This window comes from Pseudoliparis swirei, chromosome 11 (genome assembly GCF_029220125.1).
Source record: "Pseudoliparis swirei isolate HS2019 ecotype Mariana Trench chromosome 11, NWPU_hadal_v1, whole genome shotgun sequence".
In the NCBI taxonomy this organism is placed as follows: Eukaryota; Metazoa; Chordata; class Actinopteri; order Perciformes; family Liparidae; genus Pseudoliparis; species Pseudoliparis swirei.
Window position 1 is genome coordinate 24,635,746 of NC_079398.1, and position 27,735 is coordinate 24,663,480.

The 27,735-nt window shown below is 47.3% G+C and overlaps 1 protein-coding gene across 2 annotated transcripts; it reads left to right on the forward strand.

The window, feature by feature from the left end:
• The first annotated feature begins 993 nt into the window (after positions 1 to 993).
• ddhd1a (DDHD domain containing 1a) lies at positions 994 to 26,557 on the forward strand. Of its 2 annotated transcripts, XM_056425939.1 has the most exons (14): positions 994 to 2,128; positions 3,653 to 3,829; positions 9,647 to 9,748; positions 12,855 to 12,983; positions 13,990 to 14,137; positions 16,525 to 16,634; positions 17,042 to 17,148; positions 20,112 to 20,374; positions 21,109 to 21,184; positions 21,483 to 21,632; positions 21,975 to 22,039; positions 22,145 to 22,317; positions 23,087 to 23,284; positions 23,380 to 26,557. In XM_056425939.1, exons 1-14 carry the CDS (start codon positions 1,405 to 1,407, stop codon positions 23,565 to 23,567), a joined length of 2,610 nt encoding a protein of 869 aa, XP_056281914.1. In that variant the 5' UTR covers positions 994 to 1,404; the 3' UTR covers positions 23,568 to 26,557. The 2 variants fall into 2 exon arrangements, with proteins under 2 accessions (XP_056281914.1, XP_056281915.1); XM_056425940.1 differs by lacking the exon at positions 9,647 to 9,748 and having other exon boundaries at positions 995 to 2,128.
• Positions 26,558 to 27,735: the final 1,178 nt, after the last annotated feature.

A 27,735-nucleotide genomic window follows, 5' to 3' on the forward strand; every position in this document is an offset into this window, starting at 1 on the left:
GAAAGAACACTGTTATAATGCACATTGTGCAAGTCGTGATGGCAAGAAACGTGGAGCATTGGACTACAGAGGGGCGGGACAAGTTTAAAGTTTAATATCCACTCTGCAGTAAATTAGAACACAGCAGGGTAATGTCTGTTTATCCCAAATACAGCTGCCTGGGCCTCTCTCATATCCCTCTCTCTCTCTCTCTCCCCACAGTCCACAGCACAGCCCCAGGATCACCTGGACCAGCAGTACACACACAAATGGTGCTACACAAAACACACATTATGCGAACACATGCACTTGCATCAAGAAATAAACCTGCACATGCATACATGCCTGCATATGCATACATATACAAACACAGACTCGCACTGTTCTCATGCAAACACATGCAGAGATGTAAACACACTGATATATTATATTACAACACAGATTTGGGAGTTCAATGACACTAGTGGCTTGTGGGCTGAACTTAAACTGAGAGGCAATTACTTCGTGGCTATTTGTCTTATTTTGATTTTCAGTAAGGGGATGATTGTAGATATCTAGATTATATCTCAAAATAGTCTAAAAGAAGGAATTTGTAGTGTGACTGTGTCAGAAAGGTGTTTATTGTGCTCTATTTAAAATGTTGATGCTTTAGCAACGTTTTCAGTTAGGCTGTTATTTTGGCAACCCTTCTGACTAAAAAGGTTGAAGAAGTTTGTAATATTGTTTTTGAGACCGTACAAGTCCTCGAAGCACGGATATCGCTTTATTGTGAGTAATTGTGTGAAGGTATGTGCTGCCCTCTAGCGGTGGTTCAAGGCATCGCATGCAAACCATCAACTTGAGACCCATACCCGTTAATGGGTGTCTGTCTCCCTCTAGTGGACGATAATAATACTGCAGGTCATGAGCGGGCGCGATGACGTCATGTTCGCGCAAGTTGTACGTGCGCGTTCACGACCGAATCCTGTGCTCGATGAGTCAGCTGTCAAGCCGTGCACGCGCACATTACTGTACCGTCTCTACGCGAGACGTGTTTGTAGAACGAACGAATCTGAAATCCCACAGATACCGGAACACCAACAAAGTATGCAGACCGCACGAGTTCCCCTCTCGAGCCGGACTAAAGCGACTCCGTGACGAGACCGGGATTTGAAAAAGGCGGAACCGTTACACGAGTTAAGGAGAAGAGAAAAAGAGGAGTAGCCTACGGGCTTTCCGGTTGCAACGTTGCAGACTTGCTAACGAGCTAGCTCGGGTCACTTCTCCAGCCCCGGCGTCATTCGCTCAGCTAGCTAGCGAGCTAACACCGATGTAGCAACAGCGAAGAAATGCAGTTGGAGTTTTGTTTTATTGTCACGCTAAACCGGCATGACGTCGTGTAACAGCCGCTGTGAAGTAGCACCGTGAGCTCGGCTAGCGGTCGTTATGAGCAGTTTCAACACCGCGACTGAACCCTCCTCGCTGAGCAGCACCGGCTCCCCGGTCCGCGGCGGCAACAACAACAAGGACCCGTGGGCTCCGGGGGGCGCCGTGTTCCCGTGCTGCCGCGAGATGAGCCCCATGGACGGCATGATGCGGGCGGGCATGTCCTCGGTCCAGTCGGGGCTGGACGGACACCTGCCGCTTCTCCGCCACCACGAAGCCCAGGACGGGCTGCTGCTGGACCTGGACGCCGCGCCGGCGGTGTTCCTGGACTACGGCGAGCCGGACGGCGGCCACAGCGCGGGCCCGCTGTTCGAGAGCAGGAAGCGGACCCGCTCCAACAGCTCCCGGCACCGCTTCGGCGAGTTGGTCACGGAGCTCGGGGCCGAAGAGGTGCGGTGGTTCTACAAGGAGGACAAGAAGACGTGGAAGCTATTCCTCGGGCACGACTCTCTGAATATCGAGCGCGCGTTTCGGAAGTACTGCGAGCTGAACCCCGCGGCGGCCGCCTCGGGGGTCCCCCGCGGGGCGGAGGACTGCGGGGGTACCGGCGTGGAGGGCGGAGGACTCAACGGCGGCGTGCACGGAGGCCCCGGGGCCGCGGACGCGTCCTCCGAGGAGAGGGACCCGCACGGCATCGAGGTCACCGTGGAGCCCGTGTGCGTCCGCGGAGGGCTCTACGAGGTGGACCTGAAGGAGAGGGAATGCAATCCTGTTTACTGGAAGCGTGAGTATCGTGGCGAATAAAACGTAAACGACACGAAAGCAACACGCTGACATGTGTTTGCTTTGCGTCACAAGCTAAGCATCCAGTTCCGCTTGGCAGGTCTCACTGAGTGCATTTCCATAGGCGCTCAGTCCTGCTCATCTATACTTAATATTCTGCAGTATGATGGCTGACAGCGAGCAGATCAGTGGCTAACAACCACACACGCACTCCGTGTTCCCTTCAGACACACCAGCATCTGACACCCGTTTGGTTTGGTGACTGACTTGTTTTGAAGTTCTTTCACAGTAATTCATTGTTCTTGTCTTTTGGGAACATAAACAGCCCAGGAAGTCAGTCTGTTCTCCTCGGCTGATCTGTGCTAACTAATTCATGGATATTTCCAGGAAAAGGCAGAGAAGAAAGGCAGGCGGTCACCGTCGGGCCAAACCTGACCTCGAGAGAGGGTTCACGAATAGCTGGTACTTCAGAAGGTTAATCCAAGTGACGAAAGTCCTTTTGTTGGTAGCTCAGACATTCCTGGGTCTTTTCAGCCTGGTCTGTACCACTGGAAACACAATGTCAACGCGTAAGACCCTGTTGCACTACGAGGATATTATTACATTAGTAAGTCATCAAAAGCATATTGGGAAGAGAGAGGCCAGTTCATGTAGTGGAAGACGAGGAGTGGATGTGGATATATATAATCCACGAAGTGAAACATCCACATACAGACGATGGTGTTTGACGCTGTAACAGCTTTTTAGTTTTAACAACGAGAAAAGGTCACTCATCACTTCATGAGAACTTGAAACGGCGTGCCGACTTATCGTTTCTGACCAGCCACCTTAACCAAAGAGTGGTTAGCAGCGACTGTGGGCCTCTTATCAGCGGTTTCTCTCTCTTGGCGTCGTCTCGTCGGCCCCTCGCCGTGGATAAGAGTCTGCTCATGTGCTTTTATACTTTTCCAGATGAGTGTTCTCCCTCTGTACAGAAATGAACCTGTTAACCTTTTGCTCAGTCTAAATTCAGAAGTCCCTGTGTAATGTTATTCACCGCCAGTGACTCGGTTAATAACGTTGCTCACTGTAATTAAAGCTGCCCTCGCTCCGCGAGCCACTGAGACTCGCCCCCCTGGGTTTTGCCAGACTTGTGGAGTTAAGCATCATCCAAATGTCGCAGGCAAAGGGACGCACGCGGTTCCTAAAAAGTGACATTTCACTGCATTGTTTACATCCATGTTAACCCAGCTCGGCCTCCCTCTCCCCGGCGTCTGTCGGCACATTGCCGCACGTCTTGGCGTGTCGCCGCCACCTTTAGATTGGCGGTATGGTGTGAATCATCTGAGGACGGGTGTGCGCCGCATCACCCGCATCCACACTTGTAGAAGATCAACGCCACGGAGAGCAAAACTAGATGTAAAATGTTCACATTTGGATAAATATTCCACCGCGGACGACACCAAGGCCGGTTTCAAAATGTCCGTCCTTACGGTTAAGTCCTTCTTTTGTATGTGAACACATGCTGTCTTTTTTTATCTTACAGAACAAGACCATATCCCAGTCATGAGGGGCCAGTGGTTTGTCGATGGCACCTGGCTCCCATTGGAGCAAGAGGAAAGTGACCTCATCGAGCACGAGCACCTGAACCATTTCCGCGGGCAACAAATGCAGGACACCTTGGAGACGGACCTGGTGGTGAGGGCCGTCGACAGCAAAGACGGTGAGCGAACGGGAAGGGGACGAGTAGAAGAATGAGATGTGTGTGTGCTTTCAGGAATGTGACCGACTCTCCTAAATCTAGAAAGATCTTTTCAACAACACAGCACCGAAGCAGCCATTCTGGAAACTCAAGTTTGAGTAAAGAAATGCAGCTGACGACTAGGCAGGCCGGTCGGAGCAAAAAGAACCCCGAGTGCTGTGTTAGGGCAGCGAGGAGAGGAAATACTCCCATCGGCATTAGTACTAATGACAACCAAAATAAGTAAAGTCAGCAGTTTCACAATAAATCAAAAGAAAAGTAAATATATAGAGTGATATATATATATATATATATTCCATCCATTATCCATACCGCTTATCCTCATTAGGGTCGCGGGGCGCTTGAGCCGACCCCAGCTGACATTGGGCGAAGGCAGGGTCACCTGGACAGGTCAGAGGTCATCATGGGCAATATATATATCATTTTTTTTAATTTTTTTTTATATATACATATATATTTATATATATATATATACATGTATATAAATATGCATATACATGTATATATATATTTAAGAGTGAATTATGTGACAACCCTGCCTGCTGTGGCATTGATTCAAAGTTGAGAAGTGAATGGAGCAGGTGCTTCCAGTCACGTGAGTGTAGGTTTTGTCGCGTCATGCTCCCGATGCAAAGCAGGTGCAGCTCGTCCACTAAGAGACGCCGGCTCTCTGGCTCGGGCCGCGCAGCAGGCTTTAGCGGCGAGAGGCAAGAAGAGAGAGGCTCTTTGATTCAGCAGTCTGCTTAAGGCAGCCAGATCTCCAGGACCTTCACTGGGTGACGAATGCGTGGGTCTGCAAATGTGGCAGATAAACAGAGAAGCAGTGAGAAAAAAGACACGGCAACTGTTAAAGGGAGCGAGAAAATGTTTAGTCTGCATCAGTAAAACGGAGAAAATGTGTGCGACAGACATAAAACCAACGCAAAGATAATCCGGTGCATTTATGCAAATGTTTAAATAATCGGCCTAAACCAGTTATTGGCAGTTAATCCTCACATTTCCTTTATTTCCCGTAACCCTTGTTGAATATATGGCTGGTAATAACCGCATCATGACTCTATCAATCACATAAATCCTCTTCTTTTTTTGCTTGACATGTCAGGATACTGTCGCCAGCCCCTACTCAGAATACACGAGGTCCTATAAATAAAGAAGAAAGTCGCCGCGGTCGGTCGGTCTCGTGTGATGTGCTCGTAGCTACTGGCCCTTTTCTGAACTGAATCACAGAAGTTCTCAAAACTGGAAGGTCACCCCCGATGTACAAGCATCTGTGTCGACCTCGACGCCGAAGCAGGTTTATAAACAATCGCAGGGGCCAGAGGTCACATCATCTGCAAACAAGGTGGCGCAACAAACAGATCCTATGAATGTATCGTCTCTCGGCTCCTTATAATTCTACTCGCCGTATCATAAGGTGAGACATAAGTACATACCCCGAGGAAATAGATGTCATTAAAACGTAATGCCTGCCGTGTTTTCACACGTTCTCATGATTTCCTTTGTGCGTGTAACTTGAAGCGGCGAGCATCTGGTTGAAACCCTCCTGCAGCCTTTGTTGGCACATTGCTTTCCACTCCTATATTTAGCAGAGTGCGAAAGCAAAGTGAGTGATAAATTCCTGTTAATTCACCTTGTTTTGGTCTTTATGGCAGGGAGCCGCTACAGTAGAGTGTTTCATCTGGGAGCTCATAATCTAAAGCACTTGGAGCCATAAGCGACCTTGAGCTGCATTACCATTGATACATGGGCCATAAAGCCAGAGCCAGACCAGTTCATGCATTTCCCCTCCCAGCTCCTCCCCTCCCTGTCTCTACTCTCTCCTCCCCTCCCCGTCTCTACTCTCTCCTCCCCTCCCCCTCTCTACTCTCTCCTCCCCTCCCCGTCTCTACTCTCTCCTCCCTCCCCTCTCTACTCTCCTCTCCTCCCTCCCGTCTCTACTCTCTCCTCCCTCCCCTCTCTCTCTCCTCCCTCCCTGTCTCTACTCTCTCCTCCCTCCCCTCTCTACTCTCTCCTCCCTCCCTCTCTACTCTCTCCTCCCTCCCTGTCTCTACTCTCCTCCTCCCTGTCTCTCTCCTCCTCTCTCTCTCCTCCTCCTCCCGTCTCTACTCTCTCCTCCCTCCCGTCTCTACTCTCTCCTCCCTCCCGTCTCTACTCTCTCCTCCCTCCCTGTCTCTACTCTCCTCCTCCTCCCCTCTCTACTCTCTCCTTCCCTCCCCGTCTCTACTCTCTCCTCCCCTTCCCGTCTCTACTCTCTCCTCCCTCCCTCTCTCTCTCTCTCCTCCCCTCCCTGTCTCTACTCTCTCCTCCCCCTCTCTACTCTCTCCTCCCCTCCCCGTCTCTACTCTCTCCTCCCCTCCCTGTCTCTACTCTCTCCTCCCTGTCTCTCCTCCCCTCCCCGTCTCTACTCTCTCCTCCCCTCCCTGTCTCTACTCTCTCCTCCCCTCCCCGTCTCTACTCTCTCCTCCCCTCCCCGTCTCTACTCTCTCCTCCCCTCCCTGTCTCTACTCTCTCCTCCCGTTCTTCCCTTCGTGTCTGAGTAGCGAGCCGAGACGACAGGTTAGCAAAGCAGAAGACGGCTATGCAGGCTATAAGGATCCACTGAAACTGGGCACTTTGCAAATGATGGAGAACAGGCTTCCGGACGCGCGTGAATTAAGTTCTCAACATTTAATGGCAGGAAGTGTAAAACAAACATTCAAGGCCTCACGATCTCCTCATCGTCCGGCTCCTCCAGCCTTCGGGTCCCGTGGGAAGAGAGCGCTCTCTCCAATCCACAGAGTCTTAGTCTCAAAAACAGCCGATCCTCACTCTCCAAGGTGAGTCCAGCCTTTAACACCTAGTGATCGGTTCAAAGTCCCGCTAGAACGATGGAGGGGTCGAATGTCACTGAACCCCGGGTCAAAACGCCACTTCCGGTCAAGTATTTTCACAATAAAAGTCCCGTCTATTATTGTAAGTCACTTCACGGATTTCAACCGGCTTCGACAATCTGAAATACTAACATAGTCACTCTCATGAACATACATTAATTCTTTCCATTTCCATTTGCATAGAGTAAACATTACCCCTATGCTTCACAATACATTAATAACAATATCAATATTCTCCCTAATATTTCCTATTATAATATCTTTCTATATGTATTAATTTAAAGCATAAGACCTTTGCACATGTTATCAAAATAAACTATTACAACCTAACAAGGCATAAGCTCATAATGTTGGCAGGACGACAAGGTAGTGCTTGAATGTCCCGTCCGATCGGTAACAGGAGGAGGAAAGCAGAGCGGGAGGAGAATGGTGATTCACAGTCGATGTTTTAGAGGAAGTGAGCCGGATGGTTTGAATTGTTCTTCACAAATGTCACAAATGCTTTTCTTCATCAAAAAGAGCTTTAGTGACAGATCAAAAGGTAAAATATGGATCCGTATAGGCGTCTTACAATAATTTTCTTTCTCCTTCCAAATTCGACATCCCTTATTAGTTTATATTTTACTGTTATTAACTCTCTTTAATGACGGCTGCCGTCTGAACGCAGAGGTCGACCGTTGAATGAAAATGTCCACGAGGGCGTGACGGTTGATGCGTTTTATTGCTTCTTTAAATGTTTTGGTTTCCATTCGCCAACTTTGATCAGCAGATTTTTTTTTAGAAGCCCGACGGCGCCAATTATGTTTTCCAAGCCCGACTAAGGAAAATGTAATCTTTTAATTTACAAAGAACTTGAAAAAATAACTTAATGAGAGGAGAATCCCTTCTATTCACGTGGAGCTCCTCCAGTCGGTGTGTGTTTGTGTCCGGGGCCGTGAAGCCGGCTGAGTAAACTATCGGGTGTGTCCCTGTCTGCCTCTGACGTCAGGAAATAAAAGCCAGCTGGCTGGGCATCTGTCGGCATAATATTTTTGTATGTTTGAGGTAGGCAAGGCCCACACGTTTGTGAATAATTCCTGTTATTACATATTTATTTTATCTTTACATCCCTGCATGGTTAATAAGAATAACAGCTGGTTATCCACATACCAGCCCTCCAGCACCTGACATTTAAAACAACGTTTCGCCCATTATTATATTCCTTGTTAGATTTGCTCGGCACTTGTCCTTAAGATCTCAAATATGTTTGAACTCATCAGGTGGCAGCTGTGTTTTTATCTTTAGTCAATATGAGATTGTGTTAACATTCATGTGACCCAAAAGTGGTGCTGCGTGATCTTGAGCCCGACACACGACCTGAGCCACGTGTCCTCATCACGTCAGATGAGGATTCTGTGTGGAGTCCATATTCCAGTCATTAGGGAACACCGATTTATATCGATCCATCAGTGCAAATGGACTTTACTGATAGCTTTACGGCAAACAAACTTCCTGTGCACTCAGCAGGTCTCGCCCCCTCTTCCTCCTCCTCCTCCTCCTCAACCTTTTAGCTCTGCTGAGGGAGACGCTGCTGACATTTGCAAGTCAGATGTCTGTGTTATACATGAAGGATTTAGTCGAGTCTTGTAGACTTTGCTGATTTGATTAACAAATCATCAAAGATGCTCTTTACCTTCGCATCGAAAATGCGGAAGGTTATGTTTTGATCGCCGTGTATTTATTTATTTATTTGTATGCGTGTTATTCGCGTAACAAAAAAAATTGTAAACCGAATCGCATGAAATTTGGTGGGATGATTGGTTATTATCCGGGCACCATTTGATTAGATTTTGGGATCGATCGGGTCAAAGGTCAAGGTCATGAAAAGCTCAACATCTTATTTTTACCATAGCACGGTCAATTTCTATCCAATTGGCATGCAACTAACGCCAACATGTTCATAATTCAATGCCCAATCTTGTGATATGCGAAGGTATGCGCTCTACTGAGTGCCCGTTCTAGTTTTAAATGTCACAGTCCTCTTCCACCAATGACGTTGTTACAGCAGCCATGTGATTGAATGCTGTACGTTGGATTTAAACTGGTATGTAATGATTGAAGAGCAATCATTTGAAAATATCAACTTGCCAAATTTTAATTCAACAAATATTGACTAATATGTACGAGTTAATAAATAACTCACTAAAAGTAGGAGTAATATTATACTCGTACAGATCTATTTGTATGTTTGTTGTCAGTATGTTTCTTCCTATATGAGTGAATTCAAGATAATTTCGTAAAGCATTTCTAATATGAAAGATATAAACTATTTGTTATTATTTAGTAGCCTATGTTTTAGCCCAATTGGAACATAATAACTACGAGATGCTGTCAGTAACTTTGAAGGTTTTGTATTTGTTGTTATACACATTTGTGGTGGCTGAGCAACTTCATATTCAGCATAGTTATTTGTATAGTGTTCTCCATATTTTATGTACTATGTGGGAAAGAAACTTCCACCTACTATCTCACATTCTTATGATTGACCAACAAAATGTTTTCCAATAATAATAACGCCTGTTTTCCCCCCAGAAGAGTTTTGTGTTTATTACACATTCACAAACCTTTTGACATGTTGATCTTCACAGTAAAGACAGTAGATTTGTGTAATGAGTGTAAAGCAGACGCTACCCTCGTCGTCATGTCAAGCAGCGCTGCATTTTGGGCTGAGCCAGCGTAGAACCCGGGCGCGGGTCGAGGGTCCGACCCGGCTCCGACCCGGCTCCGTCGGCTCCCAGCGCAGGCTTCAGTGTTCAGGCCTTAACGTGGAACCCGAGCGCAGCGCTACTTGATAGAGCGCGATGACAGCGGCAGCCTGTGTGACTGATGCCAGGTGAACAGCCATGACTCACTCTCTCTTGGTTGTTAGTTCTCTCCCACCTGCCCCCTTTCTACCTCCCTTTTCTGTTCAAATGGAGTGGATATCAGACGAGTGCTAAAACTACAGGTCACAAGCGCAAACGCTGCCAAGGTACTGTAAAATACCACCTTTTTGTTGTTTTATTCCTCTGCTGTATTAAATCTGCTAGCTTGTGTGATCTCTCCTAGTCAATCCTAGATCCATATGGAACTATGTTTTCCTTTCTGTTGTGGTTCAGACCTGATCAATCTAATATGTAGAACTAGACCTAGGCTCAGTTAGAAGTGGTTGTGTAGTAATGGATTCAGTGTGCTCTCCAAGTCTCCATTGCAACCTTAACTGGGCCTAGTTCCTAGAGCTTCTCCCTTTGTGCTGTGACCGAGAGTTTGCTGCTGCTGCTTTTTGAGGAGTCGTTGCTCCCCGTCTCTCCTCCCCTCGCTGGAGGAGAGCGAGTAGACGACACGGTTCGCTCGACGGCTCGGCCCAGACCCTCTGAGCCAGCAGATGTGAAATAACCAAGCCGGTCCTCAAAACGCCACCCTTCTTCACCCCGTCGTATCTCTCCAGCCCCGTCTCCCACTTTCCCATCGCTTCCTTTCCCTCGTCCCTCCTGGCAGTCCGGCCGTCATTAATGAACCATCGCCGGCTCTCGCTCGGAGAGCGGTGAACAAAGCTCTCTGTTGAGCGCCAAGACGGCGGCGCCACTGTGGTCCTCCGCCTTCGCCCCCTCACGCGTCGGGTACATTCACCCCGCTGGAGCTCCACTGCTGTCCGAGTTCTCGGGGAAATTGACCCTCGTCGTAAAACTCTGAGCAGAGAGCGTCTGTGTCCTGATCTCATCGTCAATCCGAGCGACCTTTGACCTCAACAGAGACCTATGATTTTCCCGCACTACACGCCGCCTGGGTGCTCGTAACATTACGGACATCACATTAAGATCACACTCGTATTGTTTCTTCAAAAGAGGTGTGAACACCTTGTGAGTGAAATATAGCCGATCTGTTTCTCATTCTTTAGCCAGGGACACATTTAAACTGGTATGTTACCACTCGTCGTTCGTCAGAGGGCCCCTTCCTTTGCATTTCCTTCACCCCTCCCAGCTCTGGACTTCCTGTATATTTCCCAAACTCTCCCTTACACAACTTCCTTGTTCCTCCTTTTGTGTAACGCCCAGTTCCTCCACCCTCTCAGTGACGTTCTCTGACCCGACTCCTCATCCCGTGTGTCCCTCTGTAATTTGCCGGCAGTGTAAGAGAACGCTCTGTGAACTCTTCAAACTTTCTTGTTTGAGCTCCAGCTCCGGGGTCCGTTCTGATCCCCTGCCTTTCCTTTACTTTCACAAAGCATTGCCTCTCATTGTAAAACAGGAGGGGTCCTTTAACAGCTCCTCAGCGTCACTTCATCTTGCTGGCTGTATTGACGCCGATAAATACTAGTTTGTATTGATGAAGCCGGCTAACTGGAGAACCTCCCCAGACAGGAGTTCCTATTCTAGCAGGACTAATGCCTCCTGTTTTACAGTGGACTATAGCTATGAGCTCAACAGTCTGGAGTGGCTCAATCCGCCCGTGTATAATGACAACTCAAACCTTCCCCTCTGCCCTCGCTTGTGACACCACGAGGTGGATGAGGAGAGGAGGCCACTCCAAACTGTTTGAGATGCAGCCAAACCAGATGGTGAAAGGTTCTCCTCTCAGAGAAGTTGATTGTTCCCCCGCGCTGCTCCTGTCACAGATGCGTTAAGCGGTATCCTGCGTGGTGGTCGAGGTGAAGCATATGTTTGCCCTGCTGTCGAGTGGTTTCATTCGAGGATCCGCAGAGATAAAGGGAAACGTGTGAAACTGTATCTCTCGCCTCAGGTTCCTCAGGATATGAGCGTTATTGTTTAATGTGGTTAGAAGAACAATGTGCATCCTTTTGTTATTCCCAATTTAACTCGTGACCTTTACTCCGACACTTCTGTTCCTGGTAGCCAGTTCTTCTTCCACAACCTGCCTTGTTCTTCTCCTTTAGAGGCGGCTATTCCTTTTAACACTGGTTGCCCTCAGAGTGAACATCGAAGGTGCGTTAAGGGGTCGGCCTCGCATTACCCGTTAGTCACGCTTGGCCAATGGAGAAATTGGCCTGCCAGGCTCCAGAGGCCCAGCTTAGCTTCACCATGTGACACACACACACACGGCTCTGTTTATATATCTTGGGTTATTAATGAAGTGGAAATAGAGACGGACACATTCTGGAACTTCTTCACAAATGTCTTGATGACTCCTTCCTCGTATACTGTTACTACTAGTACTAACTAAGGAATGTCTTACACACAATAAGACGATATAAAACCTATGGAAATGTTTGACACATGACAAATGACTCATGTTTCCACTCTGAAAGGTACAACAAGATATTCACTAAGACCTATAGAGGTTTTCTTCTTGAAGCCCAATTGCAATACAATTTCATTTAATTGTACATTGGTTGTGAGACCATATTGTTAGACGTTTGTGAGAAAAGTAATCTGGGGAATTTGTATTCCTCTAAATCCTTAACCCCGTCCTTCAGGCTTTTAATCCCCAGATTGATTCAACGCCGTACAAAGAGCCATGACTGTGCACTGGGCCTACAAAAAAGTGTTCTACCAATTTCATCCGGATGAACTTGACTGGTCAGGACGTTTCAAGGCCACGCCGCAGACATTAATAACTCTCAAGTCAACCAGTCTCATTTGTCGCTCTTCTTTGGCAAATGGTGTTTCCTCCCCGGCCATACCTCCGCTCTGACTTGCCCTGGCCACTGCATTCCAGTTTGAAGCATTCACTTGGAAATGAATTGAACTGAAGGTGAAATTAATTTATACTATAAATATGTATATATAAGCAGGACAGAAAAGCAAGAGCTGAGATATGCATTCATGGTATGTGTGTGTGTGTGTGATGGTTTGATGTGCAGATCAATGCTCCAGATTGCATTTGATTGAGCTGTGCATAGTGGTCCTGGACTTTAGTTTCTTCGTACTGCGGTTCAGATGATCACAACTTGGTGTCATTATTACAACGTCTTCACCCTCTCTCCCTCTTTTCTCTTGAAATTTGTAATCGCATCCCTTTTGTATCTGTGATCCTTCTCCCTGATTTTCCCTTCTCTTTGCCCAATTTCCCACACCATCTACCAATGCTCTCCCCTCTCTCCTCTGTTCACTCACTCGTCTCTCACTGCCCCCCTACAGCCATCCACAGTCTGAAGCTGAGTCGGACCCATGTGGATTGGCACAGCGTCGACGAGGTGTATCTCTACAGCGATGCCACCACTTCCAAAATTGCACGCACCGTCACCCAGAAACTGGGCTTCTCCAAAGGTCTGTAGTCTACACGTTGGTATGATCTTTTCCGATGATGCGGTCGAATAAACGGTTCCCTGATCGTACTGTATATTTGTGTTTGTACCGCTAATTAGCAGTAGAGCTGAGGCGGATGGGAATGCCATCAGTTTAGCAGGTATTTGTTCATAAACCATCATTTCGATGTATCAGTGGCGCTAAATCGACCATCAGAGGGGTCACTAAAGTTGGAACAAATCATCCTGAAGCCTCTGTACCCGACGTCAGGGCTATCCATCCAATAGTTGAGCCAAGTGGTGCAGCAACAGACCCACAGTGCCATCCATAGAGCTCGCCTGGCTGAAGCCTTGAGTGATCCCTGATTCACGTGGACTGAACCTGTTCCAACTTTCTTGCTCATCTAATGCAGACGTGCTATACTTAAAGCCGCCTTCCCAGTGAGTCGCCATTTTCTATTATTCAGCAGTTGTTTAAACACGGCTGTGTACAGTTCAGTCTCTTAACTGGATTAGCCCAGAAAATCATCCAGTGTCCATCTGCTATCCTCAGCTGCAGTTTGACCTCATGTTCGATGTTTGATCCGTATGCTTGACTCTAATCTGATCTACGGTCTCTCAGCTCTACGCTGCGTTTTCATCTCCCGCTCGCAGATAAGAAGTAAAGGAGTTGTCCTTGGTTATGTCAGCCTCCCCCTGCCACACAGAAGGGAAATGTCCTTCGTGTTATCTAGACAGCAGCACATGACTGGACTAAACTAGATGCTAAATACAGACACGCACTCGACCCTCGAGGCGCGGTGCAAATGCTGGCCCAGTCACAGCAACCCAACCACTTAGAAATCTATAGCCATCTGGTGATTGAACATGTGGTGTGTGTGTGTGTGTGTGTTTTCCGCAAAACACAGCACAGTAAAATACTGCACACAATGTAGAATTGTTTTGCTTTTCTCACTTGAAGAAAAATCCCAGGCCAAGAGCCAAATACAATCCGTACCAGTCTGACCCTGCAGTCCGCTCTCTTTCAGCCTCCAGCAGTGGAACGCGGCTCCATCGGGGTTTCGTCGAGGAGGCCTCGCCTGAGGACCGACCGCCTCAGACGACACACATCATCTTCGTGGTTCACGGGATCGGACAGAAGATGGACGAAGGACGCATTATTAAAAACACTGGAATGTGAGTTTTTCAGAAGAATTTTCCAGTATGCATGCGTGTTGTTTTTCATGTTTGTTCCATCCGACTGAAGCGGCTCAGGCAGATTTAAATGTGTTTGCACACGAGTCAAATCCAGTCTCAGTTTAGAATATTTCCCGTCTAGTGAGATGTTTGAAATGCCGTCTGTTTGTTTACTGTTCTCCTTCTTATCTGTGTGAGAGACGCCTTCTGTTTTTACTCGTGGCTTTTCTAAAGAAAGCTCACTTCTTTTTACTTTGTTTATCTATTTGTTACCACAAAAGAGCCAGAAGAGGCTCAGGCTTCATTCTGCACCTCACATTATCGTTGTTCATCCAAGGCCAATCAGGGCGGCGGTTCTTTCAAGCATTTCTTCTGATAACTGGACATGCCTCACCCTCTTTGTCTTCTCCTGCTGCTCTCTCACACACGCACACACATCTAAACGACTGAAACTGTTGCCTTTCTAAAAGACATTTTTGTGTCAATAACAAAAACGTTTTACACGACATGTCAACAGGTCAACATTCACCGATCACACACATGCATACCCTGATGGCAGAGGCTGCCATGCAGGTGCCACCTCCCCATCGGGGTCTAAAGGCCGTCCACGGCCACTCGCACCCCGATGGTACGGCCTTGAATCCTTCGAGCAGCACAAACTAAATAGAATGGAACGCTGGCACAACCGTCAGACCGAGATCTCATGAACTTGGCCAATCAGTCCAAAATTATCATCGTGGCCTGGCACTGCCGGCTATTCATTTAACCAGACTTCTTTTTATTCTTTAACATTTGAATGGGGAACTCGGTCGGGAGTAGATATTTGCGTAAAGGCCACAGTGGGGAAGATACAATAACACGATAATGACTTCTGCTGTAAGAGAGCTGATAGAGCAAATTATGTCTATTGTTCTCTTTTTTTTTTAAACGCCGATGAAGTCTCGCTGCCATCATCATCATCATCATCAGTGTCGAGGCTGTTGATCAGTTTTGAATTGTTAGCTCAGCTCGGCACTGTCCCCTTGTTTCCGCGCCTCAGTGTGATGTGTGATCACATGACCTCGTGGGCGACGAGCATCACAGGCAGCGGCGGCGTGTGCGGCCCGCTGTGTGCGTCTCTCTGTCTCTGAGTTAGCGCCGGCCTCTGGCCGCGGCTAGGCCGGCTGAGCAGGTAAAGTAGACCAAGTCAAGCTGCAGAGCACTTTAAGCCTCGCTCCTTGTGGATTACGGCACGCATGCTTTCCTCAGCCAAGAGGAAAGATCAACTTGACATGTCTAGCCGGTTGCTTTTTTATTTAACTTGTCTTCTCTTTTTTTTTAAACCAAAATTAACGTCAGGTCGGTGCTTTTGAGTGTCATCAGCAGCAGTGAACTGAAGTCATGGGGGTGTTTTGGCCATTTGTCCTTCAAAATCAAACAACTATAAATCAAACCGCCACTGATGCACCGTGGGTCTCGGAGTTGACGCAGGCAAAAGAAAGTAATGTCCAGTTCCGTATGTTATTATTCTGATGATTTATTTCCTAAACCAACAAAAAGAACAAACTAAATGCTGACACTTCCTCTCTGTGCTGTGGTAAAAAACCATCGGCCACCCAGGTGCATGCTGGTCCTGTGCCTACCCACCTCTACATATAACCACAGGTGCCCAGTGTTACCCAATCAGTGAACCTACAACTAAATATATTAAGCTAAACTACAACTATCATAAGAAACAACTAACATATCAAAATATAACCTAAATAAGCAATATATAATCAATATTACTTTAAATAAAACCTAAATACAAATGTTAAATTAAACATCTCCAACAGGGGGGTTTAAGGAGTGTCCTTTGAAAACCTTTTTAGCTAAACTTGGTATGTAAAAGAAATCGATGCCGAATGAATACCAACCTAAGAGCGAAGGGAATCCTTGTGGGAGCGACACATAACGCTTTGTCATGCAGCGCTGCACCCTCTGAAGTCTTGTTCACCAACGCACAGCAGGCTGCAGATGGTCCTGTTGCAACGCACAGCAAGTGCTCCATTCACAGGCCAGTCACCTCGGAGCCTCCATGGACCCAAACACCCAACTCACCTCTCTCTTTGTGTATTTAGTGAGTGTGTGTTGCATAAGGGAGAAGCTTACTGGAGGTCATTACATTCTGTGAGGGAACAAGTGCGAACACGACTCCCAAGCCAGTCGGTAGCAGGGCTGCTGTTGCTCCACTCGGCACGTCATCATACTCCGCTGCACAATGGGATGAGGACATGTATTGTTTCTGATTCAAGCACTTAGCCTTGTGCATCTAAATGTGTTGGCAACATCTACCGAAATCCACTCTGAAGTCATGAGGATGCTGTCCTCATCCACCGTGTGGTCTTCTTTGTGTTGCGTCTGTTCAGGCTGAGGGAGGGCGTGAGGAAGATGGAGGAGAAGCACTTTCTGGAGCACAATGACGAGCATGTGGAGTTCTTTCCCGTAGAGTGGCGCTCCAAGCTCTCACTGGATGGAGGTCAGTCAGTGTGTCTTTGAGACTGCTTCCATGTATTCATGTGCAGTGTGTTTATCGTTACCTCGGCTTATGGTGGATTCTTCTGTATTGCCTATCCTACAGAAAAAGATAATGCAGCATAGCCCGAGTTATCCCTTTTTAAAGAACTTGTTATTTTTGATGTGTATATGAATATATAGTATATTCTTCTACTTTATGTAATACACTATAAGTACCTCCTAACCAAAACTAATCCCTTTAATACATATTTGACTCTGGCAATCAAAAAGCAACATGAATGTCTTTGTGAATGTGGATTTTATTGTACGCTGTTCTATTGTTTTGCATTACAAGTTGTAGGTGTGGCAAATACAGTGGACACTATGGTGAATGAACTCGGGCTCCATTGTGTGGCTTTGTTCTCGTAGATACGGTCGACTCGATAACTCCAGACAAAGTGAGAGGGCTGAGAGATCTGCTCAACAGCAGCGCCATGGACATCATGTACTACAACAGCCCGCTCTACCGGGATGAGGTGAGTCACAAGGCATGTTCACATGTGTGTGTGCTCATGTGCTGAGGTGTGTTCCTGCTCCCACACTGTCCTCCTATAGGAGCGTAGTCTGAGGGTTGTCCTCCTATAGGAGCGTAGTCTGAGGGCTGTCCTCCTATAGGAGCGTAGTCTGAGGGCTGTCCTCCTATAGGAGTGTAGTCTGAGGGATGTCCTCCTATAGGAGCGTAGTCTGAGGGCTGTCCTCCTATAGGAGTGTAGTCTGAGGGATGTCCTCCTATAGGAGCGTAGTCTGAGGGCTGTCCTCCTATAGGAGCGTAGTCTGAGGGCTGTCCTCCTATAGGAGCGTAGTCTGAGGGCTGTCCTCCCATAGGAGGCGTAGTCTGAGGCTGTCCTCCTATAGGAGGCGTAGTCTGAGGCTGTCCTCCTATAGGAGGCGTAGTCTGAGGGCTGTCCTCCTATAGGAGCGTAGTCTGAGGTTGTCCTCCTATAGGAGGCGTAGTCTGAGGTTGTCCTCCTATAGGAGCGTAGTCTGAGGGCTGTCCTCCTATAGGAGGCGTAGTCTGAGGCTGTCCTCCTATAGGAGCGTAGTCTGAGGGCTGTCCTCCTATAGGAGCGTAGTCTGAGGGTTGTCCTCCTATAGGAGGCGTAGTCTGAGGCTGTCCTCCTATAGGAGGCGTAGTCTGAGGCTGTCCTCCTATAGGAGCGTAGTCTGAGGCTGTCCTCCTATAGGAGCGTAGTCTGAGGGCTGTCCTCCCATAGGAGGCGTAGTCTGAGGGCTGTCCTCCTATAGGAGCGTAGTCTGAGGCTGTCCTCCTATAGGAGGCGTAGTCTGAGGCTGTCCTCCTATAGGAGCGTAGTCTGAGGGCTGTCCTCCTATAGGAGCGTAGTCTGAGGCTGTCCTCCTATAGGAGGCGTAGTCTGAGGCTGTCCTCCTATAGGAGCGTAGTCTGAGGGCTGTCCTCCTATAGGAGCGTAGTCTGAGGCTGTCCTCCTATAGGAGCGTAGTCTGAGGCTGTCCTCCTATAGGAGGCGTAGTCTGAGGGCTGTCCTCCTATAGGAGGCGTAGTCTGAGGCTGTCCTCCCATAGGAGCGTAGTCTGAGGCTGTCCTCCTATAGGAGCGTAGTCTGAGGTTGTCCTCCTATAGGAGGCGTAGTCTGAGGCTGTCCTCCTATAGGAGCGTAGTCTGAGGCTGTCCTCCTATAGGAGGCGTAGTCTGAGGCTGTCCTCCTATAGGAGGCGTAGTCTGAGGGCTGTCCTCCTATAGGAGCGTAGTCTGAGGTTGTCCTCCTATAGGAGGCGTAGTCTGAGGCTGTCCTCCTATAGGAGCGTAGTCTGAGGGCTGTCCTCCCATAGGAGGCGTAGTCTGAGGGCTGTCCTCCTATAGGAGGCGTAGTCTGAGGTTGTCCTCCTATAGGAGGCGTAGTCTGAGGGCTGTCCTCCTATAGGAGCGTAGTCTGAGGCTGTCCTCCCATAGGAGCGTAGTCTGAGGCTGTCCTCCTATAGGAGGCGTAGTCTGAGGGCTGTCCTCCTATAGGAGCGTAGTCTGAGGCTGTCCTCCTATAGGAGCGTAGTCTGAGGGCTGTCCTCCTATAGGAGGCGTAGTCTGAGGCTGTCCTCCTATAGGAGCGTAGTCTGAGGGCTGTCCTCCTATAGGAGCGTAGTCTGAGGGTTGTCCTCCTATAGGAGCGTAGTCTGAGGGCTGTCCTCCCATAGGAGTGTAGTCTGAGGGCTGTCCTCCTATAGTAGTCTGAGGGATGTCCTCCTATAGGAGTCTGAGGGCTGTCCTCCTATAGGAGCGTAGTCTGAGGGTTGTCCTCCTATAGGAGAGTCTGAGGCTGTCCTCCTATAGGAGCGTAGTCTGAGGCTGTCCTCCTATAGGAGCGTAGTCTGAGGGCTGTCCTCCTATAGGAGCGGAGTCTGAGGGTTGTCCTCCTATAGGAGCGGAGTCTGAGGGCTGTCCTCCTATAGGAGCGTAGTCTGAGGGCTGTCCTCCCATAGGAGCGTAGTCTGAGGGCTGTCCTCCCATAGGAGCGTAGTCTGAGGGTTGTCCTCCTATAGGAGCGTAGTCTGAGGGTTGTCCTCCTATAGGAGCGTAGTCTGAGGGTTGTCCTCCTATAGGAGCGTAGTCTGAGGGTTGTCCTCCCATAGGAGCGTAGTCTGAGGTTGTCCTCCTATAGGAGCGTAGTCTGAGGCTGTCCTCCATAGGAGCGTAGTCTGAGGCTGTCCTCCCATAGGAGGCGTAGTCTGAGGGCTGTCCTCCTATAGGAGGCGTAGTCTGAGGCTGTCCTCCCATAGGAGGCGTAGTCTGAGGCTGTCCTCCTATAGGAGCGTAGTCTGAGGGCTGTCCTCCCATAGGAGCGTAGTCTGAGGCTGTCCTCCTATAGGAGGCGTAGTCTGAGGCTGTCCTCCTATAGGAGCGTAGTCTGAGGGCTGTCCTCCTATAGGAGCGTAGTCTGAGGCTGTCCTCCCATAGGAGGCGTAGTCTGAGGGTTGTCCTCCCATAGGAGGCGTAGTCTGAGGCTGTCCTCCTATAGGAGCGTAGTCTGAGGGCTGTCCTCCTATAGGAGCGGAGTCTGAGGGTTGTCCTCCTATAGGAGCGTAGTCTGAGGGCTGTCCTCCTATAGGAGCGGAGTCTGAGGGCTGTCCTCCCATAGGAGCGTAGTCTGAGGGTTGTCCTCCTATAGGAGCGTAGTCTGAGGGTTGTCCTCCCATAGGAGCGGAGTCTGAGGGCTGTCCTCCCATAGGAGCGTAGTCTGAGGGTTGTCCTCCTATAGGAGCGTAGTCTGAGGGTTGTCCTCCTATAGGAGCGGAGTCTGAGGGCTGTCCTCCCATAGGAGCGTAGTCTGAGGGCTGTCCTGACCTTGAGTGCCTTGAAAGGCGCCTTATAGAATGAATGCATTATTATTATTACTTCCAAACAAACAGGAATGATACTTCTCTTAACTATTTCTACTTCAAACCTCTTCACTCCCCGGCCCTCCAGATTACCAAGGGCCTGACACAGGAGCTGAACCGGCTGTACACGCTTTTCTGCTCCCGGAACTCTGAGTTTGAAGAGAGGGGAGGCAAAGTGTCCATTGTGTCTCACTCCCTGGGCTGCGTCATCACCTACGACATCATGACGGGATGGGACCCGGTGCGCTTCTGTCAGCAGGAGCATCACGCTGTGCAGGAGGAGCTGGACCTGCGCTGGATGTCCTATGAGGAGAAGCACGTTTTAGAGCAGCTGCAGCTGACCAGGAACAGGTAGAGCTCGCTCGCGTGGATCTTCAGTGGCGGGTCGAATGTACAGCGGGAAGAATCCTCAGGAGATGTCTGCGTCGAATGCGCTCAGGATCTCAGGGAGGCTTGAGATATTTTGATATACAATCCAAAATAATTGTAGGTGTAGTGAAGATGAGTTCTTTCAACACAATATCAAACCGAGCGTTCGTCTTTTTTGTGAGGAGCAGCCCGCGTAGCGCGGCTCTGCTCCTCACGTGCTCCGGCTGGTTATTGTGATGCCTCACGAGCAAATAGACTGCAAGAGGCTTTTCATATATTTCCTCTGCACCGCCCATCGCTCTGTGTTCAAAATGTCAATAAGTTGAGCTATGTTTAAATTAAATTAAACTGCAGTAGATCGCTGGAGATCCTGGCAAACTCAGCACTTTACTCAGCACTTTACTTTGTTTTCCCCCAGTTTATTTAGTATTAGTATTTAGTTTTTATTATTATTATTTTTTTTTTTTTATAATTAATGCTCTGATGTGCACCGCTGCTGTGATTTTTGAAATGTCCCCACTGTGGGACGAATAAAGGAATATTATATCATATATGTTTAGCTACTGAAATTATTTTGTGTAGCTGATGGGAGAAATAGGTATGTCTCTGTAGCTTGAATTTATAGAAATGGATACGCGTTTAGATAGAACTTTCAGAAAATGTTGTTGTCTATTGTTCCGGTCTGTGAGCGCTGTTTCCCTTTCTGCTTCAAACAGGTTGCAAGAGTTGGAAAATCAACTCCTCACACTGGAAACCTCAAAACCTCTCGCACACCCAGCCCTCAAATTTAAAGTATGGAGCTCAATTATTTTAATGTATTGTACGTGTGCTATTACAATATGATGTTACTTGTAATCGATAAGTAATGGTGCTTTTTGTTGCATTGAAATGATAAACAACTCTGATCAACAGCATTAAGATGTGTCTTCCTCTTGTATTATAATCATTTGTGGTGCCGCTGGGTGTATGTTATTTTCAGGTGTCCATTATTATGCAACAAAATATAAATTATTATTGTTCACAGCATTGAATAAATAAAATGTATGTCAATAACAAAGTCACTCAATTGTTACCATCTTTTGTCTCTCAGGTGGAAAACTTCTTCTGCATGGGTTCTCCTCTGGCCGTGTTCTTGGCTCTGAGGGGGATCCGGCCCGGGACCAGCTGCCACCAGGACCACATCCTGCCGACCTTCATCTGCAGCAGGCTCTTCAACGTCTTCCACCCCACGGACCCTGTGGTCAGTCTCCTTGATTGCCCCAGCACACACACATATATATATATATATATATATATATATGCCCTTTTCGACTCAGGCCTGTGACACCGTGTCAAGATTTCCTTTTCTTAATTATTTTCGACTTCAGCCCATCCCACACACATTTTGGGGGGTGCTTTTGCTTTTTAAGTAGGAATTCGCTCTTTTTGCCAGACTTGCCATTCTCCACTGCACTCGGCGAACGTAAACCAGACCTTTGAAACTCACTGTTGGAATTGAAATGGGGCATTCTTCGCATTTGACAGCTTGAAAGAGTGAGGACATTTTGTTTTAAGCTAACTGAAGTTGTATTGATCTGTTCAGGCCTACAGACTGGAGCCCCTCATCCTCAAACATTACAGCAATGTTTCACCTGTTCAGATACACTGGTAAGAACGTACATCTTTTTACACTTGATGTTATATCTGGATGCACACAGAATGTTTTCAGAGTATGCATGTTTTGAATATTTGGGGTTTTATTTTCTCCGTCAGGTGTAGCGCCATTAACTCCACACCGTATGACGAGCTCCGGCCGACCTACCTGAACCCGGTCAAAGAGCCGACATCCGACACTGAGAGCATCCCCAGCCCGAGCACTTCTCCTGTACTCGCCCGCAGGCACTATGGCGAGTCCATCACCAACCTGGGCAAGGCCAGCATAATGGGTAAGACACGACCATCACCTTTACAGTTCAGGTCCAAACTCGTCTAGTGGTGTACACGACTAGATCCGTCTTTTAAAACTAGCTCTTGATGAAGAATACAGTATCTAAAAGTATGTAGGACTTCAAAACGGCTTTATGTTCCATTCCATTATCCATACCGCTTATCCTCAGTCGGGTCGCGGGGCGCTGGAGCCGATCCCAGCCGACATTGGGCGAAGGCAGGGTCACCTGGACGTGTCGCCAGTCCATCCAGGGCAATATATATATGTATGTGTATATATATATATTTATGTTCTATATGTCAGACCAGAAGAGTTGTTACAATTATTAAATAAGCCTAGATAAGGATAGACTGCCATGATGAAAAGGGTCCGTGGTGAAGAAGAAAGGTGTAGATCATTTATTTTTAATACATGTATAATGGCATAGTGAAATAACATGAGTTCTGACCGCAACGGGAAGCCCAGCGAAAGAGCTGAGTGAATGAAACACGACCCCGGAGATGGTCCTTACTCCACAGGTAAAATCCATTTCTCCTTTGAGTTCAAGATGTGAAGACATGTGAGACGCTCTCTTACTACAACAGTGCCCCCATGTGGAGGGACAGAGAACGGGCGGACACACTTTGCTCCCCCAATACTTTGAAATCCATTGAATTAAGAAATAAAAACAGAAATAAAGAAAAGCCTTCCTACCATTATCGGCGTCTTGCTCTGAAAGCTCACCCGACCCAGCGTATCTCTTTTTGTGTCTCCTTCTACCACGACAGGAGCGGCGAGCATCGGAAAGGGCATCGGAGGCATCCTCTTCTCGCGGTTCTCCCGCTCCAACAGCCAGCCCTCGGTCTCGCTGGGACTGGAGGGAGTGGTGAGCGTGGAGGAAGAGGAGCAGAAGCGGACTGAAAGCCAGTCGGCGTACGGCCTCTCCACCATGATCCGGCCCACCTCGCCCATCACTAACACGTCATGTCGGTTTACTTGTCCCAGCACCAAACCATCACGGCAAGCATCCCACACGTGTTCGTCAGCAATCCGTTCTCACGTCTCTATTTCTGTCTTGCAGTGGAGCTGGAGAGGCGTGTCGACTTTGAGCTCCGGGAGGGTCTGGTGGAGAGTCGCTATTGGTCGGCGGTGACCTCGCACACGGGCTACTGGTGCTCGCATGACATCGCGCTCTTCCTGCTGGCCTTCACATACAAGCAGAAGACGACGCCCCCTGACCCAGCAGAAGACACTGCAGAGCCCGACTGAAGCGGCGCGTCACACTTGAATGGTGTCTTATAGCCCTGAAGGGGGGGGTATGTCGACTTCTTGACGAGACACACAAATAAACCTCATTCATTTATTTTCATGCACACAAACTGCTCGAATACAATAATGATCTCTTTTTGTTAACGCTCCCTGTGATCCCGCGCTTTGAACTCGTGGGAATAATGACTGACAAACTAATTTAGTTTCAAGATGTGCATTTTTGTCTTTTTGTGTGTTATTTGTACACAGTTGCGCACCCTACGGGTGACATTGTTGAACTAGGAACCCCTAAGGAGGTGCACCCTTTGCCAGTATGACCACAAGCAACACATAAACGTGGAATAAGGGTCTTATCAATTTAATCCAGAAGAAGAGAGTTCTACCATCACCCCCAGGTCTTCAACCTTAAGCGGCTGCAGCCTGTTGATAAAGTGTCCGAACGATTCCTGTTAATCAGTGCTTAGATCCCCCCCCACACACACACACACACACACACACACACACACACACACACTCTGGAGCCTTGTGACACATGCCTAACCCTCGGTCACTGAGGCTTCGAATTCTGTCTGTTCCTTCTTCCTTTCTTTTTTTTTTAACTCGTAAAGAGAAATGTAATTGTCAAAAATATGGTAGTTTAATTTTAAAATGAACCTTTCAGCTACTACATCTCAAAACCTAAATGCTAACAAGCAAATGTGATGCCTTTCAAAATAATCCAAATAATTTTAATCTTGCAGAAAAAGCGAAGGGCATTATCCCTTTAATGACGTTATAAGGATGAAGAAAGACATGTTGTTTTTCTGACTGATTTTTTTGTTTGCCTCTTTTTAACATTGTTTGACTCTTTAAATAGATTTGCACCAAATAAAACATGAACAAAGCTCCATTTCATATACGATACAAACAGTAGATTTCTTTTTTAGTACCAGGCACAAAAATGTCTTTTACAAACACGACAGCTCAACAGCCTCCAGGACATCTTCAGTTACACGGGATACCTGCTTCACGGACAGAAGTTTACACCAGTCAACCACCTTTGTTTTTTAAACATTGATGTCATTCACAAGACTAGAGGTCAAAATCGGTCATTTAAACTACTTATATGTTCGGCATTAGTTATGGAGAGGTTTGTCTGCTAATTCTTTATTTTGATACCCAGATGAAAATTACATATTTTTCCTGATTTCCAAGCTCTTGTGGATAAAAACCAGGATCTCATCTTTGGAAAAATGGGACTCAAAGTTGCGGCCAAATAACATTTCTGTCTAACTTATTAGCTTTGCGTTCGTCGTTCTCATGAAAAGGTAAATGATCGAGGGTAAAAATAGCTTTTTTATTGTTTGGATCTCTTTTGCCTTTTCTTGTGACCATTTTTCACTTTCCTCATTTGAGCAATGGAAATGCAGCTCGTCTCTTCATTTGTGAAAAAAAAGAGTTTCTTTAGTCTTTAAAAAATACTCGACACCAGACTGTCTCTTTGCCTCAATGACTCCTCGCAAATTTACTCCAAAAGAAAAATAAAATGTTGAAAACTGGAGACACTAAATCATGATTTTTTTTTTTTTTTTTAAGAAAATCTTTTCTTTGATTTTTGCTGCTTAACATGACTCTTGCCTTGGGTTTGTCCGAGCCTTTATAAAAAAAATAAACACTTGTATCGATGGATCGTACGCCCGTTGAATGTGGTCCTTTTAATGCCCAGTTAAGATTATGCAGAAGGTCGACCACCTCCTCACTTTGCATGGCGCTATATCAGAGTAAATGGGTGCTGGACAACATTGCTGAGAGTGCCAACACACATCGAAGTTGTGTTCTCTATTGAGTAGAAACCCACTCCATAGTTGTTTATGGACTTCTAATGAAATCGTTTATCAGACTTTGCTTTGGATGAAGAAATGGAATTACCCTCGGATTGGAATCAATCACAAAGTGACAGACGGGATTATTGTCAGTGTCAAATTTTCTTTGTGTCCTACTTGTGATAATAGGGTATCAAACATCTTTTCGATTTGCTTTGGTGCAAGCTGCTGCTTTACTTTTCCACACAATCAAGGGCTGTCGTCGACCACGCAATGGGATCCATTTCTTGGTATTTAATGTTTGTTTTTCATGCAGAGGAAAGCAGACGGCCGGAGAATGAAAATGTTTCTCTGTGTGATCGGGTGGATCTTGCATATTCATCAGCTCTGAATTGCACAGAAAACATTTTGTTTATAAAACAGCCCATTATTGCTTTTCCTTTTTGCTGAGCATGTTTCGTTGCAGCAGTAGATGCAGAGCCCGTGTTGAACATGTGACCTGGACAGCAGGCTGGCAGTTTGCCTCGGAGACCTTCGACATGTAATGAAACGTACGAGGACGATTCCACTGTTGCCTGAGTATCTTCTTCGGTCACGAACACGCGACGTGAGAATGTGGGCGGACCGTCGTGACGATGACAACAATGTTCCTGAAAGTGTTTGTTTTGAGAAATGTACGTCCACTTTGCACATGTTTCGTTCTCGCGATCGTCGACGAGAGCGCCGTGGTCTCTGCTACTACGCTGGAGCGCGTTCACAAAAAACCCGTTTGTCAAGACGCATCATCCTCTGGACCACATGAGCATTTAAGGAACAGCTTTCTGAATGAGAGCAGTGTATTGTTCTGGTTACAGACACCCGAGCATCAGGGAAATGTCTGCTGTTGACGTCAGTTTGAAGCCATTATTGAGGAAGAGAATGGAGTCACAGATGTGGTGTCAGTCTTTTTAATGTCCAGTGGTAAATAAAGAAGGGGCTGCAGCCATATGTAATCAGTCACTGGGCGAGAAGGAGAAAGAGAACGCATAGAAATGTATTGTGGGTGTCACTGTTGCTCTACTTTGGATGTCAGGAAAGTGATCTGTGTCTGTCCTTAGAGCTGTGCAATAACCCATGCCTGTTATGGATTCTAACTGCCATCCAAAGCACTGTATTTATTTCCTTTTATTAAAGCATTTCTTTTTTGGATACCATACTTCTTCTTGATCTGTCACGTCCCACTGAGAATAGTCGGGAGAAAGTGAGTGAATGTGGACTCTGTCTGTTGCGTAGGAGGTGGAAATCACCGGAGAGAGATGGCCTCATTGCTCATTTCCAGAATGATTTTGGCAGAACAATAGAACTATTTGTTCATCTGAACCTCAGATCAGATTCTTTCCAAGGCACCCCCTGCTGTGAATAACAACGCTGACTTTTAGATCATGAATAGGCCGCATTGTAATACTCAAGCAGTTATGGTTTCCACATGAGTTACTAGGGCTTTAATGCAGTTTAGCAACATCTGCAAGAGGCAAGGCGGAACAGATGGGACCGTTTAGAACGGCTTTCTCATAATGAATGCATGTGGCCCTGCTGTTCCCTCTTTGTCCAGCAGAGGGCAGTCATCTATCGGTAATACTGGAACAAAGGCCCCTGTTGGCCATCTGTTGGCCACTGGCCTTTCTCCATTCCTATTTCCAGCTATTGCCGCGAACTAATTGAGTTATTTTAACAATTTGTAATGCTCTCATGTATGACTTGATCGAGGGTGTTTTGAGGTTTGTGAAATAGAAATGAGCACATTGTTACATGTACAATAAATACATATAGGAACTCATTTAAATATCACCAGCTACAATCCCAATGCTTAAACGATGGCTGTTTTTCCAAACGTGACTTCTGCAGACAGTGTAGACCTCAGATCGTCAACCTTTCTGCTTACATCTCTTCACATCATCAGCAGCAGCCAAGCCAGCTCTCCTCTTCATCCGACCGACTCAAATGTTTACTCTGCAATTAAAACACAGCCTATAAAAGGTGACGTGTCGGGTGCCAGACTCTGGCGAGGGGCTCGGAGCTGCAGGGAGGGGAGTTATAAATCGCTTCGATGCCGACCGGAGTCTGAAGAACCAGATTCCTGAGCCGGAGGATCGGAGCTGAGCGAGTTCACCGGGACGCGGAGCCAGAGCGCCGATGATTCATGGGCCTCACTCCTTACTGCCGACCACTCGGGGAGCGCGTGATGGAGTGTGTATTGGGCCTGTGCTTTGGGAAGAGAGGAGACAGCAGCCTTTCTATATACCCCCCAATCATTTGTTTGAATGCACTCAGAATGCTGTTATTCATCTGCAGCAGTGAAGACGTAAGCAGACGAGATCGTGCTGATC

What these genes read in the sequence shown, in the direction of transcription:
- ddhd1a (XM_056425939.1), top strand. Translation starts at nt 1,405, where the DNA reads ATGAGCAGTTTCAACACCGCGACTGAACCCTCCTCGCTGAGCAGCACC. An exon ending in CAATCCTGTTTACTGGAAGC is followed by an intron (nt 2,129 to 3,652) that starts GTGAGTATCGTG and finishes TTTATCTTACAG; the next exon opens with AACAAGACCATATCCCAGTC. An exon ending in GGCCGTCGACAGCAAAGACG is followed by an intron (nt 3,830 to 9,646) that starts GTGAGCGAACGG and finishes CTTGGTTGTTAG; the next exon opens with TTCTCTCCCACCTGCCCCCT.